Consider the following 18,120-nt stretch of genomic DNA (forward strand, 5'->3'; position numbering starts at 1 on the left):
TACACCATTTTTATTGCTTATAATTTACTGCTATTATTAGGTACTTAACTAATTACTACTGAAGACTTCGTAGCAGGAAAACTGGCCTTCTGTGGCAGGTTCAACAAAATATATGTTCCATGGAGATAAGCCTGTAAGATTTCTAGTAGCAACAGGATGAAAGAATAAGAATACAGTGGAACAGAAGTGACTGACTGCTTACACATTAACTTCAATACAGAGCACCAACCTAGAGAAACCCATTTAAAAGCATATAACATCAACATGCAGTATAAGAAGGTAGAATGCTCCTCTTCAAATAAGTTTTTTAATAAGAACTATTTCCCAACACTGTAACCACTGCCTCTCCTTTACCTCAATTTAAACCACTCAATCACAGTTCTGCTAAACTGTATTCTTTGGTTTCTTCTCCAAGCTGGGTGGGATGCTTACTTAGCCCTGCATTGGATACAAGCCAAGAGGTATACGATTAAGCTCTAGCAAGAAGACAAAACACCAAACATTTATGTAAGAAGCACCATCATTACTGATCACCATTTATTCAAAGTCATGGAATGCCAGCAACAGAACAGACCAGGTTGGCACATCAGGCTGGACAAATACGTGATTGTAGCCATATTTCCATAGGCTATGGGCAGCAGCACTGTGTTACATGTTGAGGCAACAATTGATATTCCACTTGACAAAGCTGTCAAGACACAATAGAAAGGATTGACAGCTACTGAACTGGTAGAAACCATGCAAGAATTAACAACAAAATGATGCATGAATAGGTGTGTAATAAATATCTTGCTGATGACATTAGAGGAAAAGGCAGGAGGCCTGCCTAATTTTGTTAAAATTTAGTTGTTTTAAAATGATCTTTTTTGCAACTCAAAAACTAAAATCAATTTCAAATATAACAACTATTGAGTGACTGTAGTAGTGACTTTAGTGCAGAGGTTGGTTTCAAAACCTGATTTGCTTCCTTGTCGCTCCAAATGACAGTAGACTGAATGAACCAATTTTGCAGCCCCCGTGAAGCTCTGGAGTTAAGAAATTTATTTCACACCTAGGCAGAAATGGTAAAAATGAAGTCTATTGATCAGCTTCCGCTTCCACTTCTTCGATTCTGCGTGGCCCATAAAGTAGAACGTAAGCTATATGCCAGTCTCCACCCCCTGATAGCCTCAAAATATCTTCAGGTGTAACAATGCTGACTTTGTCGTCATCAAATTTAATCCACTCATCTGTGAATAAAAAGAAATAGTAAATTAATACCACATATTACAAGAACTATTCAGAGCTAGGATTTCCAATTTATCATTCAATAAAAGCAGCCAACCCTCATGTACTATTATTTTGCTAGTGTCTACAATTGCCTCAGTACCTTGTTTTCTTTTAACCCAAGATACGTAATGTCCAGAAGAACTAGATCTTCCCTGATGTGTTAGCACTGCCTGTAGGTCATAATATCCACAGTTGTTGGAGCCAATATCTGGGGGAGAAAGATCACAATGTAACACTACAGTAAACAGTCCACACAGTTACCCATGTCTCTTTGTGATTGCCACAGAAATCTTTACAGCAGGCAAACCTTGCCTATGTGGTGTCAAGTGTCAGGCAGAAACTGAAGCAGCTAAATCAGCTGTGCAGCTCGAGTTCCTCATGGGGCACCTGATTGCACAGTAGATTCCTGCAGAAAGCAGTGCTGCAAAAAATACGACACCCAGCACTGTGTAAGGGACAGTTGACCCATGAGAATTGGAACTGATAAGTGGCTTGCCCACTAGGTCAAAAAGGCTCCCAACCCCTGCTTTAGAGTGGGGATGGGGAACTTAGAACCCTCCAGATGCTGCTAGATTACAACTCCTATGATCCTTAATCCATTTGAAGGACAACGGATTCTCCATCCCTGCTCTGGAGAAATGCAACTAAGCCATTTATTACAAAATACATTTTAAACCATTTGGATTAAAGTTGGGTTCAAGTAAGTTTTATTCATGAATGCATTCTCTCCACATAAGCACACATCCAAGGACACCAAATTAAGCATGTGAAGGAAGACACTGCTTGCAAAATTAAGCAGTGTCTGGGGTTAAGGAAATTTGTAGACACACAGAATAGCAGAACTACATGTAACAGGCTTGGGAAGAAATCAGCATTGCTACCGGTGTTATTTTTGTCCAGACTTGTTACCTGCGGCAGACTACAAACAACATGCGTAGAAAAACCACGCAGTTCATTTTAACAAGTACAAGCCAAAATAAAATTTAAAGAAGATCTACTTTAACAACAAAAAGAGTGTAGAAGATCAAATGCTTGTCTGGTGCAAATACATGATCACACCTGATCTCTTTCCTGTTATATTTCTGTAGCAGTTGTGAGCTTTAGTTTTTGTACCATAGATACTGCAATCAAGTACCATTCAAATATTAAGCTGTGCAATTTATCAGACACCACTTACACCCTTCACTCACTTGGTCAAATATATCTTCAGATATTCAGACAAGGAAATAATAAAAATGCTTATGTGTTTTGTCCATTTTCAATACCTAAATGGTATTGATACCTAAATTAAATGGTATTCAATACCTAAATTTGTGATCTAACGTGAAAAAAATCAGTAGTTTTAAATGTATCCATTAAATTCCTTTCAATTTCCACTTACCATCAGCAAAGGAAAATGGCTCGTATTTAACTTCCTTCTGTGCACCATCACCTTTACTAGACTTAAAAAACAAACATGTTTATAGTTTACATGAGCTATGTTCATATAAGGCAAAAGAGAAATACATTAAAAAATAAAATAACCTATCATCCTAATAAATGATCACCGATTACCTTTATCAACGAGAAACGATTTCTAAATAAAAGTTAAAAAGTCTTTGGAGCAAATTGCATGGTGTGTCAAAGCATTACAGAAGCACCAAAAGTATCACAGCCAGCGTAAGAAGCACAACCAATGAAGAACTAGCCACTCTGCTTTCAACAAGTGGGATTATCCATTAATTTCCCCATTAATAAAATTATAGGGAAATCTTTGTCATCAAGAGGGAAATGGCAGCTGCATACTTTTTTTAAAAAAAATGTGGCTAATTATTAGGTCTAGGAATTAATGAAATTCAACAGCAAATATAGATACTCAAGTCTTAAATTTTTGAAAAGACATCATTATTATAAAGCATCTAAATGATGTTTGGGTCATAATGGTTCACTTGCCCAATGCTGGCTCTTATTTAAGGCTTGTGTATAAAAGAAAATTAGGTACACTGCTAAATAAATCGTAATAGGTCACCTACGTTCTTTGGCTGCTGATTCGCTTTTTTGTCTTCTAGTTCCTTGAATTTTGATCGATACGGGGTCATCTTTTCTTGCAGTTCTGATGTACATAGTTCAAATACATCCAACATAAGAGGGAATTTAACATCCTAGGAGCAGTTAGAAGAGAGGCTTGCTTAACATCTCTGTAAAGCATCATATGAAGCTAACTGACCACCACAGACACCATTTCCCAGAACTGCTTTAAATGCAGTTAATTTAACACATTTTAAATTGTCTTTTCACTCAAAACTCAGGATTTACTTAAAAAAACACTTATGAACATAGCAAGGTGCCTTATACAGAATCAGGCCATCTAGCTCAGAACTGTCTCCTGACTGGCAACAACGCCCAAGTTTCTACCTGGAGATTCTAGTTACTGAATCTGGAACTTTTTGCACACAAAGTATATGCTGGAGCTAATAGCCCTTTTCATAGCCTAGCCTTAACAAGATATTCTGTGAATATCTGGAGAATGTTTTGTCATTTCACAGCTTTCATACTATCCCTTGGACTGAAACATTTTCTAACAGAAAAATCATGCTACTAATCAAATGGGCTATGCTGCTTCAGCTTTCACTCCTATCACAACAGTTTAAATTGACATTGGAAGCACCCAAGTTGACTTAGCAGCTTGTTGACCACCAGGTGGATCAAAAAGCAGAACTGAAGTACCGGTAGTATTTTGAACTGCCCTGGGATCTTCTGGATGAAGAGCTGTACACAAATTTAAATAATTATACTAATAATGTATGAAACACCTACCTTGAGAACTTTGGCATTCACAGATTCTTTCTCTTTGTAAAAGAAACGAACCATCTGAATAGTCAGGTAGGCAGGCAAGCGACTTATCTTGGACTAAAACAAGCAAAATATTCACAACAGTAACTACTTAGCTGCAAGTGGAAGTAAATGAAGTATGCATTCATTTTAAACTTTATATCCTGTACGACCCTGAATTACAAAAGAAATTTCACTGAAAATAAGAACACTGAATTCCATGTAACTGGATTATGTGCAAAATCCACAAACAAAATACATACCTTTTCCTACAAGTAGTATCAAGTTCCCATATTTGGTTTGCGCTATTTACCCATCCCCGCACTGCCTCCACTCCCAGCAAGGTGTACACACACATTGTGCAGGTGATACAAATTACTCCCATAAGCTACTTGTTAGTTTGGAATGGGGTATCAGATTATAACACTGTGTACTTCTCCAATTTATGCAGCACAACAAAATTCAGTCTATTGATATTGTAGGGTCTTTGAACTTTATTACTCTCTACACCTCTAAAATGTCAACATAAATGGTTTTATGGCTACAAAGAGACCTACTCACAGATTTTATGTAGAGTGCATTTCTTTGCAATGTCGGAGACAGCTTGGTAATTTCTTCTTGAAGACGCTGAAACAGAAACATAATACTACACTACATCATACAAGGTCATTCCAAAACCCCTGCTTTGGTGTCTTAACTTGCCCTCTCCCAGCTTTTATTTTGGTTTCTGCCAAATAAGATGTAGCCTATACCAATGGATGGGTCTTAAATGCAGTAATCTCTGGAGCACTTTCAAGTGATCACCAAGACCAAGATTAAAAATAGGGAGATATGGAACAGTTGGAGATGTCTTTGAAATGCCTATCACCTGGTGACAATGGAGCCTATTTGTAGTTTGCATTTTAAAGTTTGAACTACATTCCACACTGTACAATCAGACACCTGCTCATATAAACCCAATCTAGTCTGGACAGTCTCCCCATCTGTTCTGTGTTCTTAATCCTGTAGTCACACTTAGGATACTAGTCTACATTTCATGTTCAGCCTTCTACCTTAACACCTACATCGGTCTTGAAGGAGACCAAGAGGGAGGAGAGTCCTCTTGAATTCTCTGCTTCATTAGCATAGAAAAAAATAAGCTACTAAAGATATGGTTTATACATAGCAATTGGATGGGATAGAGAAGGCAAAATGCAAAACATAACTTGCAATGCAATTCTGCTTTACAGATTAAGACACCTAAAAGTTGGGAGTACATGTTCAGGACACAAATCTGCATTTCATGTCCAAACAACCCACACAACAATTTTCTCTCCCTATCCCCACCAACTTGTTTTCAAGCCAGCCAAAAGTAAGCAAGGTCTTTCAAGCACTGTGCTACAGAAAGAAAGCAACTTCCAGAGACAATGAAGCGAAGTTGCTCACCAGTTTAAGACCCGTGAAAAGATATTTTACTTCTTGATTGATAAAACAACTAAGTTGGAGTTGATTCTCTCTTCCTTTTGTGACATCCTCCTCTTCTGCTTCTGTGCATTTCATGCTTTGCGTAATGTTAAGGATAAATATATATATATATGCAAAGACTAGAACTGCTGCTCTATTTAAACACTGCTGAGCTTAATGAAACAGTTAAAATGAGTGCCAGTCAATACTTACTCTTCATTTTAGTATGTTTTAATTTGTGGTGAAACAGTGGTGCTTATTTCAAGGAAAGCTGTTTTGATAGCAGTGACAAATTCTTTTGCTAACAAACAGTATAGGACACATTTGCGCATCCTGGCATGAACTTCACCTGCCACCCACCCCTTGCAACTTTGGAAATGTTTAACAAAAACAGCTGGCTGTGTTTTTATTTGATTTGAAAACTTGCTACATCATATCAAGGATGAGGAACCTGTGACCATCCAGAGACTGCTGGACTATAACTCCCATCGCTTGTGACCACTGGCCATGCTGCCTGGGATGGATGAGTGTCCAAGTCCAACATCTGGAAGGCCCCAGATTCCTCACTCCTGCCCCAGATTCACTAACAAACAAAGCTTGTGTAGCTCCCACTTTGGGAGATTTCCCAAACTTAAGATTTTCATTTCCCTCTATCCACTTGCCATTCCTTATTTCTATTCTGTCAACAATCACCCATCATAGAAAAAAATGTTTCCTCTTGTGTCAGAAAAATTCCAAACCTGCCCATGTTGCTATTACCATGATCATCATCCCCCCATGTATTGCCAGTAATGTTTAGGATACACAGTTTCAAACTCGATACTGAAAAACTGGTCAATTAAGCTCTTCTTTTTAGGAGGTGCTGCTGCTGCTCCTGAAGCTCCAGAGTCAGTCTGTAAAAATAAGGAAATAATATAATAATACAATTTATTATTTATATGCCACCCATTTGCTACCGGCAAAATGTAAAACCACAGTAACAGATCACACATTAAAAACTTCCCTATACAGGGCTGTCTTCAGATGTCTTCTAAAAGTCAGATAGTTGTTCATTTCATTGACACCTGATGGGAGGGCATTCCACAGGGCGGGCACCACTACCAATAAGGCCCTCTGCCTGGTTCCCTATAACTTGACTTCTCGCGGTGAGAGAACCGTCAGAAGACCCTCAGAGCTGGATCTGTGTCCAAGCTGAACAATGGAAGTGGAGATGCTCCTGCAGGTATACAGGGCTGAAGCTATTTAGGGATTTAAAGGTCAATACCAACACTTTGAACTGTGCTCTGAAACAACTTCTCATTCTGAGCTTCTTTAAGCCACATTACGTCTTCCCAATTCCTTTACTCCTACAGTGGTACCTCGGGTTAAGAACTTAATTCGTTCTGGAGGTCCGTTCTTAACCTGAAACTGTTCTTAATCTGAAGCACCACTTTAGCTAATGGGACCTCCTGCTGCCACTGCGTCGCCAGAGCACAATTTCTGCACACAGCACATGGTTTTTTGTGTGTGTCAAAATCAAGTTGTTGCTTGAGCACAGAGTTAATGCCATTTCTCCAGGACTGTAAGACTAAGACTACTTACTTCCATAACTGTGTCATCTTCGATCCCTTCTAACTTCTGCTGCAGGACTCTCATCATCTGAACCCAGCATTCATTGGCATCCTATGAAAGAAGCAGAGAAAAGCAAACGTTTGGCACAATGATAGCTCGAGTTTGACAAAAGAAGTTGCAATAAATACACCAATTGGGAGTTTACTGCAAAAGTTGTAAATCTGAAGTATTAACATTATTTCAAAAGTGTTTTTCTTCATAGCTGCTACAGAATCATATGAATACAATTATTAAATTCAAGTTTACACAAACTGTACATAGGTTTGTACTTAATTATTGCCTCACTACTGAAACGTATGAAACTCGTTGAACAATAGATGTATTTTGGGGAGACATATGCTGCCTGAATATTAGAAAGTAAAATAAAAGCATTTACCTGTTGAAGATATTGGCCTTGATCCCCCTTCTCCGCAAACTGGGGAAAGGCCATATGTAAAAACTGGAGGAGAATGATGGGAGGGATACTAGAGGAGGTTTTATCCATGGAATCAAATAAATCTCTAAGAGCTTAAAAATAAAACAGAGTTGTTTTTAAAAGTGAATAAATATTAAATTGTTAAGTACTAAAGGAACAGATACAATAAACACAATATATTTCAAATAAATATTTTCCTTTTTATTGTATACCATAGTATTGCTTTTAGTGGAGGGCTATTTAATTTTTTGCATCATATGCCCAAACAATCTACCTGCAAAACAGGACTGAACACATCACATCCTTGTAACAGACTAAACTGCTGTATGTGGAAATTCAGTACATGGGAATCCTGCATGGCACCAAAAGCCAATTGTTACTACAAACTTTATCAGAAGCTCCTCAAGAGCACCTTTGAATAAGGATATTTTTGCTCTTTAAACACAATTATAAAACTTCACACTTGGAAATCATTAGTTATATTTCAAATTCTTTGAAAACTCAAGAAACATTGTTAACTGTTGATAGAATTATAGAACTGGAGAGTTGTAATCAGTTTCAACAAAACGACAGTAGTTGATTTAGGGTGGGGACAACCTTAGACATTTCAGAAGTACAAAAAATAAGGCAGTGAGATGTGTTTCTTTGCCTGTTAAGAGACCACTTGCCTTTGGTTTTCCCTCAGTTATAATCTAGTGAATAGAATCCTTAAAATTCTGTTACAAAGAGGGGTTTTTTAAGCAGCAGAAAGTTATACATTGATGATCAAATACAAACCTGCTGTGATGTACTGAGCAGAGGCCATTTCTCCTGAAGCTCTTAAGGCACCAGCATATCTAAAGAGATGTTTAAAACATGTCATTTAATTTGGCCTTGGAATCAATGCAGCCCACACAAAAATAATGCTGAGGTGGACTTTATCAGGACTGTGTTACTTGGAGCAAAACTATCTAATGAAAGAGTAGAAATTGAGAGTCAGCTTCCATTTAAAATAATAATGAAAAGTGTCATCTAGTGTCTGCAGAACAGTGAGCACACATGTGCAGAGGAAAGCACAAGGTTTCCGGGATCCTTGTGTCCCCAAGTCTGGATTACTCATTCTTTGTTCCTCCATCCCACCCCAAAAATTCTACTTCCAGTGACATTGGGACAGCGTTAGGCTCCTTGTCTTGCTCCTTTCACTGTAACACAGAAATGAACTCAGGCCACAAATTTACTCCAATGCAGAATCTCCCCAACAACACAAGATAAAACAAGTTCTCTATTCTGCAGGGTTCCAGAGGTTTGGCCTTCAAATAACTGCATTTCTATACACATTGAGTTCACTGAGTTATGGCACAACCATCACCTACCATGGCTTCCGTATTTATCATTACCATCTCAGGATATACTAAAAATGAAGTTACTGTTTAAAAGCCAAGCGCATGGGCCCAAACATGAGCAATCAGAACTTCACTTGTGCAATACGGCTTTCCGATCCCTTCCTCTCCCTACCAGTCTCCTATGCCCACTGACAAGCTACACCCAAGGGTTAAGGAACCCTCTGGGAGAACATGGGAGTGTGGCATAGGGGACTGCAGTGAAAGAGCAGAAAAGGAAGAAAGTACAGAAAGCCACCTTACATAAGCAAAACTGCCTTTCAGTTGCACAAGAGCACCTTTAGATCCAAATCAAGGCCTTAAAAGGGCAATGAGTCCATAAAGAGTTGCTTAGCCGAACTGTTCACCCATCTGGAATGCTTCAGAATGTTATGACTTCTATTAATCTCTGTTTTATATGCAAGTTATACAAGTCATTCATTTGATTCCTACCTCCCAAAGTGCTAACAAGACTAACCTTTGCCTATTCTGCTTCTTGATGAATTCACAAAGAGCGGGAGCAAAGTGGCAGTAAAGAACACACAGAAGTAACATTAAGCATGAAAACACTATTTTAAAGGCATGGCAAATTAATTTTGCACCAACTACTTAATATGAAAGCATTAATATATCAGTCTTAATCGCATCTCAAATCAGAGTACTCTAGGATTTGTCAACCTGAGAAGTATTCTTAAAAGCCAGCATAGAAGCTACTATACTGAATATGCTACATTTTGTAAATTGAGCACTAGGCAAACAAGACACAGAAAAAATTATGGAATAAATTGGATAGGAATAGAAATCAAATTTTAAAATAATTACATAATAGCGTTTAAGTCTACTTGCAGAAAAGCAGATCACTAACCGGATCTGAATTCTACCACCAAATTTTAAGCAACAATATATTTAGTACCCATTAAGAGAAGTTGAATGTTAAAAACAGTAAGGTACACATACTGAAGCCCGTCCCCCAAAGCCACAATCTCTAATAATAATTTTGAACATCATTGAATAAAATATGAAACCTACCTCTTAAGGGCCTCTTTCAGTTCTGGCACAGAGCGAATACACTGAACTGTAGCATTCATATAACACGTATTCCCAAGATTTGTTAAGCCACATGGTAACTCCATCTACCACAGAAATATAAGAATGCTTGAATATTTTACAGCAATTTTTCCTGAGTGATTTCCAGGAAAGCACTCTCAGCATTTTAGTTCTACAGCACTTTTGCACAGCTAAGGCTAGTACATGAATAGCTATTACTTTTCTGTGGACAAAATTAAGTGGTTTGTTCAAACCAACAAAAAAAACAGCTTTTACACAGTTAAAGGCACCACTATGGATCCAAAGTGCAATTCTATACAAGTCTACTCAACAGTTCCATTGAGTTCAATGGAGCTGACTTCCAGCAAGTATAGTAAGACCTTAAGACTCATGCAAAGGCTTGCAGTAGTCCAATGAATCCAATTTCTTTCCTTTAAACAGCTACCCCAACACCATAACACAAACTGCTTTTGAAATTTTCCTAGCTTAATAGGCAATAAGCAGTTGACTGTTAGACTTTCTCAAACACCCTTCTCATGCATACAAAACTAGGTTTGCAGCTCTTATACATCCAGACTTCTCTCCAAAAACCAAGCAAGGTCACAACACATTATTAAGTTAAACTTGTGGCAATATGAGGAAGTACATTCAGACTTATGCAAAGGGATGAAAAAATATGCTTACAGCTGAGGCTAACTGTTCTTCTGTCATATCTTCCACAAAGACAGGCCGAGCAATTGGTTCTTCAGGAAGCGCCTCAGCAGAACCCATCATTAATAAGGTCATGCCCTGTTCAAAAAAGGAACAATGACTATAATTAGACAATTAAGAAAACCAATGTTATTTGAGAACATACTCCAGTCTTCATCAAGTATTAAAATAAAATGCATGGTGATTTAGAACCTTTAACACTCTGGTTACTTATGAACGTTAGGGAATATCTTTCAAAAAATAATAATTGAGCACTATCAGTATATTCCAGTTCATTTTTTTATTTTATTTTTTACCAAGGTTACCAAGTAATGGTATCAGCCATTAAGTCTGACTTTCCATTACTACCTTTATGCTTGCTTGCTTCTTTTTTTCTTTTTTTAAAAAAAACCAGACTACCACATTCACAGCTGAATAATTGTAGCAAATACAGAACAAGCTTTTAACAATTCACATAAAAGGAGGGATTTCTGCCAAACCCCCTTCCACCTGCAGCTTGCACACCATATCCCACATCATTACCAAGGGTCTCCAACCCCACAGAAGACAGGGACACAAAAGTGCAGAGAGAAGGGGGAGGCAGAAAAGTCTCATTCTGTGAACTCTGCCCCATTCACTGAAGAAAAATTAGGATCCAAGACATCTTGCCCAATACTTACATTGCAATACTTACATTTTTTATTTTGATGTTGCCCCAATCATCATCCTATTGAACAAAACAAAACAAATTTAAGTGCCTGCAATAATATTAAGATGAGTCAGCAGATCTAGTAGCTGCAAAACCCAAGGCACAATCCCCAGAAAGACGTAGTTAAGTGCTATTCATTCCAACAGAACAAAAATGTGAGTAACTTTATGCAGATTGCACCAATGTGAACTGCAGTGCAGTAGCTTCAAGAACCCACAGAGCCCCACCTATGTAAAAGCTCTCACTCTCATCCATTTGAAAGACTTAATACATGAAACAGGAAAGGCCTATGTGCACAAAGAGCATTCCTTTATCACAGAACAGACTGAAAATGTGCAGTATAATGGGGAGTATACTTGCAGCGATTCTGAACTACAAACATGGGCTTGTTCTCCAAAGTGTTGTATGAGCACTTCCACTCTCACAAGGAGGGCACCCTGATTTTCAGCAATTCCTTTTTGCTGCTGCAGTCCTCCTGCCATTCAATTCCCGATGGTCTCCTAACCTTCAAAACTATGTGAAGGCAGAGGGCCACTAAGAAAAAGAAGAGGTGGGAAATCTAATCCCACAAATGGAATATGTTTCCATTCAAAGAATGGAAGCTAGAGTCCAAGCCACAGGCTCAGAAGATTATGAATACAGTGGTACCTCAGTTTAAGAACAGCCCTGTTTAATAAATATTCAGTTTACAAATTCCGCAAAACCGGAAGTAGTGTCCCAGTCTGTGAACTTTACCTCAGTCTAAGAACGGAATCTGAACAGTGAAAGGGCACTGGCGGCGAGAGGCCTTATTAGGGAAAGCGCGCCTCGGTTTAAGAACGGTTTCAGTTTACTTCCGGCGGCGACGCAATGGCGGAGCGGTCGTGGGTTGCCTCGGCTGCGAGGCGACCCAGCCCGTCCCGGGGGTTGGAGCCCCGCTACCGCTAAGCGGGGCTCCGATAGGGTGCGGGAAGAGCGTCCCGCACCCTGGGCTCCCCGGCTATGCCCACTATGGCTCCGAACCCTTCCCTCGCTCCCCCTGTAAAGGGGGAGTGGGGGTGAAGGGAAAACGGAGCCGGGCTTCAGGGGACAAGCCCCAACCGGGACGCGAAGCGGCGGTTGCCCCCGCGATGTGCGTTAACGTTCTACCTGTCAAAGTTGGAGTTTAAGAATCCCGGTGTCGTGAGTATTGGATTGGATCTGTTTTTGTGCCGTGTTGACGACCTGGGGGACATTTGGAAAGGGAGCCTGCCTCTTTCCCTTCGGGAGATAGAAAATAACCAGCTTAAGAGACTGCTGTTACAGCGATGGCAACAAAGTATTTAAAATTTGACAAGTGAGACTTATGGTTTTCCCCTTTGGGGATTAAACTGGTGGACAGTATCTCTTTTTAAAATTTTTGGTTCTTGCGCCCTGGATTCGGGGAAAATGGCCGTGAAAGACTTTGACTGAATGGAAAGTTACTGGCAAGATGGAGAAGTCTGAGAACCGAAACTGCAATTTGACACCTATGCCCGCTTCTGCCATGCTCGGCTTTGTTTTTGACTTGGTTACGAACTGTGAAATGACCCATGAAGAAAGGACTATCTTATTGAGACTGGAACTGCTCAACCGAAAATTGGAGATATTGAACTGTCATATGTCAAAAAAGTTATATCCCACAGAGGAGACTGTACAGGAAATGGCTGCATTGGAGGAGAGCCTTGGCACAGAACTGAAGGGGCTGATTGAACAACAGGACGAAAAGGTATGGCTACTCCGGAGTAATGGATCGTCCCTTGGGGGTGGCAGACCCAGGACGGAGAAAATTGTTATAACTAACTCCCGAGGTGAGAGCTTGGGAGCGAAGGTGAGAACTTTATGTTTATATCTACAAATAAAAGAAGAATGTGATGATGAACCGGAGAGGCTGGGGGAAAAGATGTGCACCCTGATGTTCTATGCAAGGACTACTTTGGACTTAGTCTGGATCTGTGGCTATGTAAAGAAAAAGGATACTTCGAGGAGCAGCTCTGGAGCAAGATGACCAAAGAAAATGGACAGAAGGGGGATAGGGTGAATGATATTAAGGTATAAAGGAAAAGAATGTATTATGGTAACCTGAAACCGGTGTGTCAAGACTTTAAGTTTTTAGAGAAAGAAAAGAGGTACTCTAAATTTTTGTTATTAACAGCAGTTATAGGGAATGAAGATATTTGTTATGATTTATTTTGAAAATATGGGGATAAGAACCAGAATCTTGTGTGGAATTAATATTAAGTTATAACATGATCTGATCTAGGTTAAGTTAAGAATGGGAAAATATTGTTTATTATGAAACAAGATTTGTCAAAAAGAAGCTTTTGATTTTAATTTTTAGATATTTGGATTTTTTAAGATCAAGATGGTATAAGATGTTATTAAAGTAATACTTGGGATTGGAACCGAAGGCGAAAAGGCAGGGGAAGTCTGTACCAAGATTCGACCAAGAAATTTTTTTACAGCATAAGAAGAAGAATTATTGGTATTTGTGTATTTGTTTATTTCTAGTTGGGGGTGGGTTAATGTGGGTGTTATATTTGTATGTTGTTTGTTGTAAAACCAATAAATTCTTATAAAAAAAAAAAAAGAACGGTTTCAGTTTAAGAACCGACTTCTGAAACGGATTAAGTTCATAAACCGAGGTACCACTGTATTTGTTAATGCCATTCTTTGTGCAAGCTATTAACTATATAACAAGCAGTATGATACCTAAGACTGCTTCATGTTTTATAGGTTTTCCAATTCTACGTGAAAATATTCCCAACTATATACAAGCATAAGTTGCCATAAAATAGCAGGTGTTTCATGTTATTTACCTGCAAAAATAAGCAAGTTCTTAAGCTAACCGGGAAGAGATTATTTACCAACAGCTGCTACTTGCTAAGGCAACTAGAAAAGTATTTACATATTAGAGAAAGGTATGTGCATGTTGCTTCCTCAAGGTTTATTCTTGCTCAATCCTTGACAGATCCCTCTTCTGTTTAAATACCTCCAGCAAAGACATGGGCACCTCCTACAAGAACTGCTGAACAGTTCACACATTAGGAAGTACAGTGGAACCTCGGGTTACGTGCCATCCTCCTTACAAACGCTTCAAGTAATGAGCTTCGCTAACCCGGAAGTAGATGCTCTTTGTTGTGAACTTTGCCCTGGGATGCAAGTGGTAGTCGCGCAGCGGCAGCGGGAGGCCCCATTAGCGAAAGCGCGCCTCATGTTAAGAACGGTTTTGGGTTAAGAACAGACCTCCGAAACAAATTAAGTTCATAACCAGAGGTACCACTGTATTCACATAATTTTAGCCAAAATCTGTTTCCTTGCAATTCCAAGCATCACTTTCAGTCTTGCCCTCTGAAGCAACAGACAATAAGTCTGCTCCATCTTCAACATATAACAGTACTTCAGATATCAGCTCTCACGTCTTATCTTAATTTTCTCCAGGCAAAATATACCCAGGCTTTTCAACCATTCCTCAATGGCTGCCCTATTTAGGACACATTATAGTTTTTCAATGTCCTAGATACAGGACTGAATTTTCCTGCAAAATTCATGGCATCAAATTGCCAAAGCTTAAAGTTTGAGTGATTTGATAGTTTTTACCATATCAGCTCACTGCATCAAACTAAAAGGAAAGCAACAAGTGTCTATGTGTTTGTATCTATGTATTTGCACGCATAGATCTCTTGCAACCTACCAAGCACTACTGAGCTCTAGTTCATTTCAACAGGGCACATCTGGAAGCAATGCTTGGTGGGTTGCACCCATTTTGGTGAATTGGTATACACACACCACAAAACACCACAAAAGCAGACCAGCTCTCTTTGGTTTGCATCAATATGCTAGTTTTAGTTATCACAATGCACACATAAAGTAGTCTTCCTTTCAGCCAAGTAGCTTACCATACCCAAAACATAAGTACCTAAAGGAAAGCACCACTTTATGCTTACCTGCTTTGTTTAATTTTTTTGGTGCTTCTCTACCTGTATCCCACAAGCCAAACTCAATATATTTTCTCCTGCTAAGAACTGCAGCAATCCACTAAATTTATAAAACACACAATGACAAACGTATGGCAAAATTATTCTCAAACTCTACCTTTAAAGTTCCACCTTTCACCATCACTTTTTGTCTGTCAGGCTGAACTCCAGTCAAAGCAAAAAGCTGCGCTTTGAATACCATTGGTGGTTCATCTGTATTCAGCTCCACTCCATCAAATTTCTCCTTGCCCCACTTTACGTTAACTGCAGTTGGGGGGGGGGGAGAGAAAGAAAAATAGGACTGTCAAGTTATGGTACAGTGGTGTGCCGTTCCTACATGCTGTATACACTGACAAGGTTTATAGAGGTCTATATTTCATTTTACAATGAAATATTGTAAAGCACAAATTTAAAGGAAAGATTCGCTATTCAAGCACAAAGGATTCTGCAGTCAAGAACTTTGCAGAATAATGGTTCTTATATGGTTTTTGCTTAGCCATGGGTTTGCTTATCATTACTTGCAAACTGGGTCATTATTTGAACTTCCACCAAAGCTTTCACATGTGCAAGCTGAGACATTCGCCACCGTGTTATTCATCATGTAAACCACTGGTCTTCAGAAGACCCAAAAGTCCTCAGTATCTCCCAATGCATCACATCCTGATCTTTATGGATCACATCAATGGCATCAGCACCAACCATCATTTTGTTGTTCACTTTAAGAGACAAAAAAGAAGGCTATACAGAAAGCTACTGGATGAAAAGGAGAACAAGGACTCACTTAGCCTTAACAGTTGTATGCAAAGATTTCCAGAGGGAAAGCTCCAGTCACTACTGCATGACTAGCAGCATTCAACAAAATTCTCACACTCCCACACAGGAGCCCACTACTGTATATTCTCCTTTGCGGCATATATCACCACTGGGGAAAATGAAGGAAGATGTGTGTATGCATAAAATAACTTATGAATAAGGTCCCGTATTCCATGTTGTGATCAAAAGGGGCTCAGATTCTGACAAGGTTGAAGATTGCCACTCGAAATCATCCAGAATGGGTGGCTTACGCAGTGCATGAGAAGACAGAGGAACGCTTACTGTGCAGCAACCCCATTTTGCTGGACAGGCAGGGGACCCTTGCAAACAAGAAGCGACCCCCTAGTTCTTCCTCCCTTCCTCTCTCACCAGGCCAGGTGTCTCCATAATGCCAAGCCAACTTCGCACCTGATAAAAATGTCTTCCCTCCTTCCCACTGTCTCTGGTGGGCAGGAAGGCCCCTCGGATAAGGGAGCCCGCGCAGTCCCGTGTAAGCGAGCCCCAGCCCGTTCCCCTCCTTGCAGCTCTGCCCCGGCCCGGGGAGCGGGAGGACCCCAGCAAGGCCTACGAAGGAGAAGCCGCACTAGGCCCCTGCGTGGCGCTGATGGCGGGAGGCGGAACAGGCTCACCTGTGAAAAGCGGCATGGTGGCGAGCGAGAGCAGCCTGCAGGAAGAAGGCGGGAGGAGAGCGGCGGCGGCAGCTCAGGGCGCGCAGAGGAAGCGAGAATGAGCTCTGGCGGCGCGGCGCTTCCTTTCCTCGGGGTCTCATTCAAACCGGCCCCTCAGGATGACGCTGCAAGCGCGGATGGGTGCGCGCGCAACTCCGGAAAGGCCGCCTCGCTGCTGCCCCCAGTGGTCGCGGCGCGCGGCGGCGGCGGCGGAAAGGAGCCACATGAGGAAGTTTCGCCGTCAATCGCGCTGCTTCCGCCTGCTTAGCCTCGCGATCGGACCCGGTATGTCCCGTTAGTTACTCAGGTGTACGAAAGCCTCGCTGGATGTAATAGGATTTGCCCGGCAAGTGCTCGTGCAAAAGGATCCTGGCCGGTGGAGGGAGGGGCATGTTCCCAGTGTGTCCTGCTTACTTCGGAGGAACCCCAGCAGACTGCGTTTGATATCGCACTCTGCATGCATTCATTTCCCCCACCCCCGTTATCATTGAATTACCGGTATCCCCGTCTAGTATCGGAATGAAATAGTCAGGGCCTTCAGCAGGTCAATTCATTCTTTAGTTCCTTTCGTCCCCCCCCCCCTTTATCTCAAACGATACTTTAATTGATGTTCTCATGTCACAACTGCTCAGCCATAGATTTGACAAACTTAACACAACTTTGTTGGGCGGTTTTTGAGGTTGTTTTTTAAAGACGTGTTTCTAATTTATATACTGTATTCCTGCATACCTAAGGAATCCCCCAAGTATATAGAAATCACTGCTTTATATTTGGCTGGCCCCATTTTGCTTGCAAACTGTTATGTAGTCAAGTACCCAGCTATCAAAGGAAATTATGATAGTGGTAAAGAGTCTTAGTCATTTATCCAACAAATTATTAGCCATGATCCTTAAAGATACATATCTGGTTTCTTTGATAAATTGCTTAGAGGTGCTGCATTCTAGGGTCGTTTTGAAAAGTGACTTACACACTTCACTTGAGTTGTGTGAAAGTGCATCTCCCAGCTCATCAGCAAATTTCTATACAGCACCTATATGACTTCCACCTGCAATCTGCAGCCAGAAGTAAAATATTTTTACACTAAGCTCCCTCATTACCAAGGCTCCTGAATTCTAGGTTGAGTTAAGGGCATCCTTATTAAATAAGAGCTGTATATATTCACAGCTTTGATTAAAAAGAATTCTTTGAGGCAAAGTGATGGTTCTGTCTATGGTGCTTGATCTGTGATTTAATATTCCTCCAATTTGTAGACTACGGTGCATCAGGTCAATCTGATTCCAGTGCAATTTCCAACAGTACAAAGAATGCAATA

At 40.2% G+C, this 18,120-nt stretch overlaps 1 protein-coding gene across 1 annotated transcript; it reads right to left on the bottom strand.

Annotated features, from left to right (window-relative positions):
* Positions 1-502: 502 nt before the first annotated feature.
* On the bottom strand, positions 503-16,948 carry USP14 (ubiquitin specific peptidase 14). The gene is made up of 16 exons (XM_033155003.1): positions 16,770-16,948; positions 15,446-15,591; positions 11,339-11,371; positions 10,639-10,743; positions 9,937-10,040; positions 8,327-8,385; positions 7,511-7,641; positions 7,105-7,185; positions 6,328-6,416; positions 5,506-5,620; positions 4,642-4,707; positions 4,066-4,158; positions 3,282-3,410; positions 2,651-2,711; positions 1,370-1,477; positions 503-1,229 (listed from the first exon to the last, which is right to left on the bottom strand). Exons 1-16 carry the CDS (start codon positions 16,783-16,785, stop codon positions 1,078-1,080), a joined length of 1,488 nt encoding a protein of 495 aa, XP_033010894.1. The 5' UTR covers positions 16,786-16,948; the 3' UTR covers positions 503-1,077.
* Positions 16,949-18,120: the final 1,172 nt, after the last annotated feature.

The sequence above is a fragment of the Lacerta agilis genome, chromosome 7, assembly GCF_009819535.1.
Source record: "Lacerta agilis isolate rLacAgi1 chromosome 7, rLacAgi1.pri, whole genome shotgun sequence".
In the NCBI taxonomy this organism is placed as follows: Eukaryota; Metazoa; Chordata; class Lepidosauria; order Squamata; family Lacertidae; genus Lacerta; species Lacerta agilis.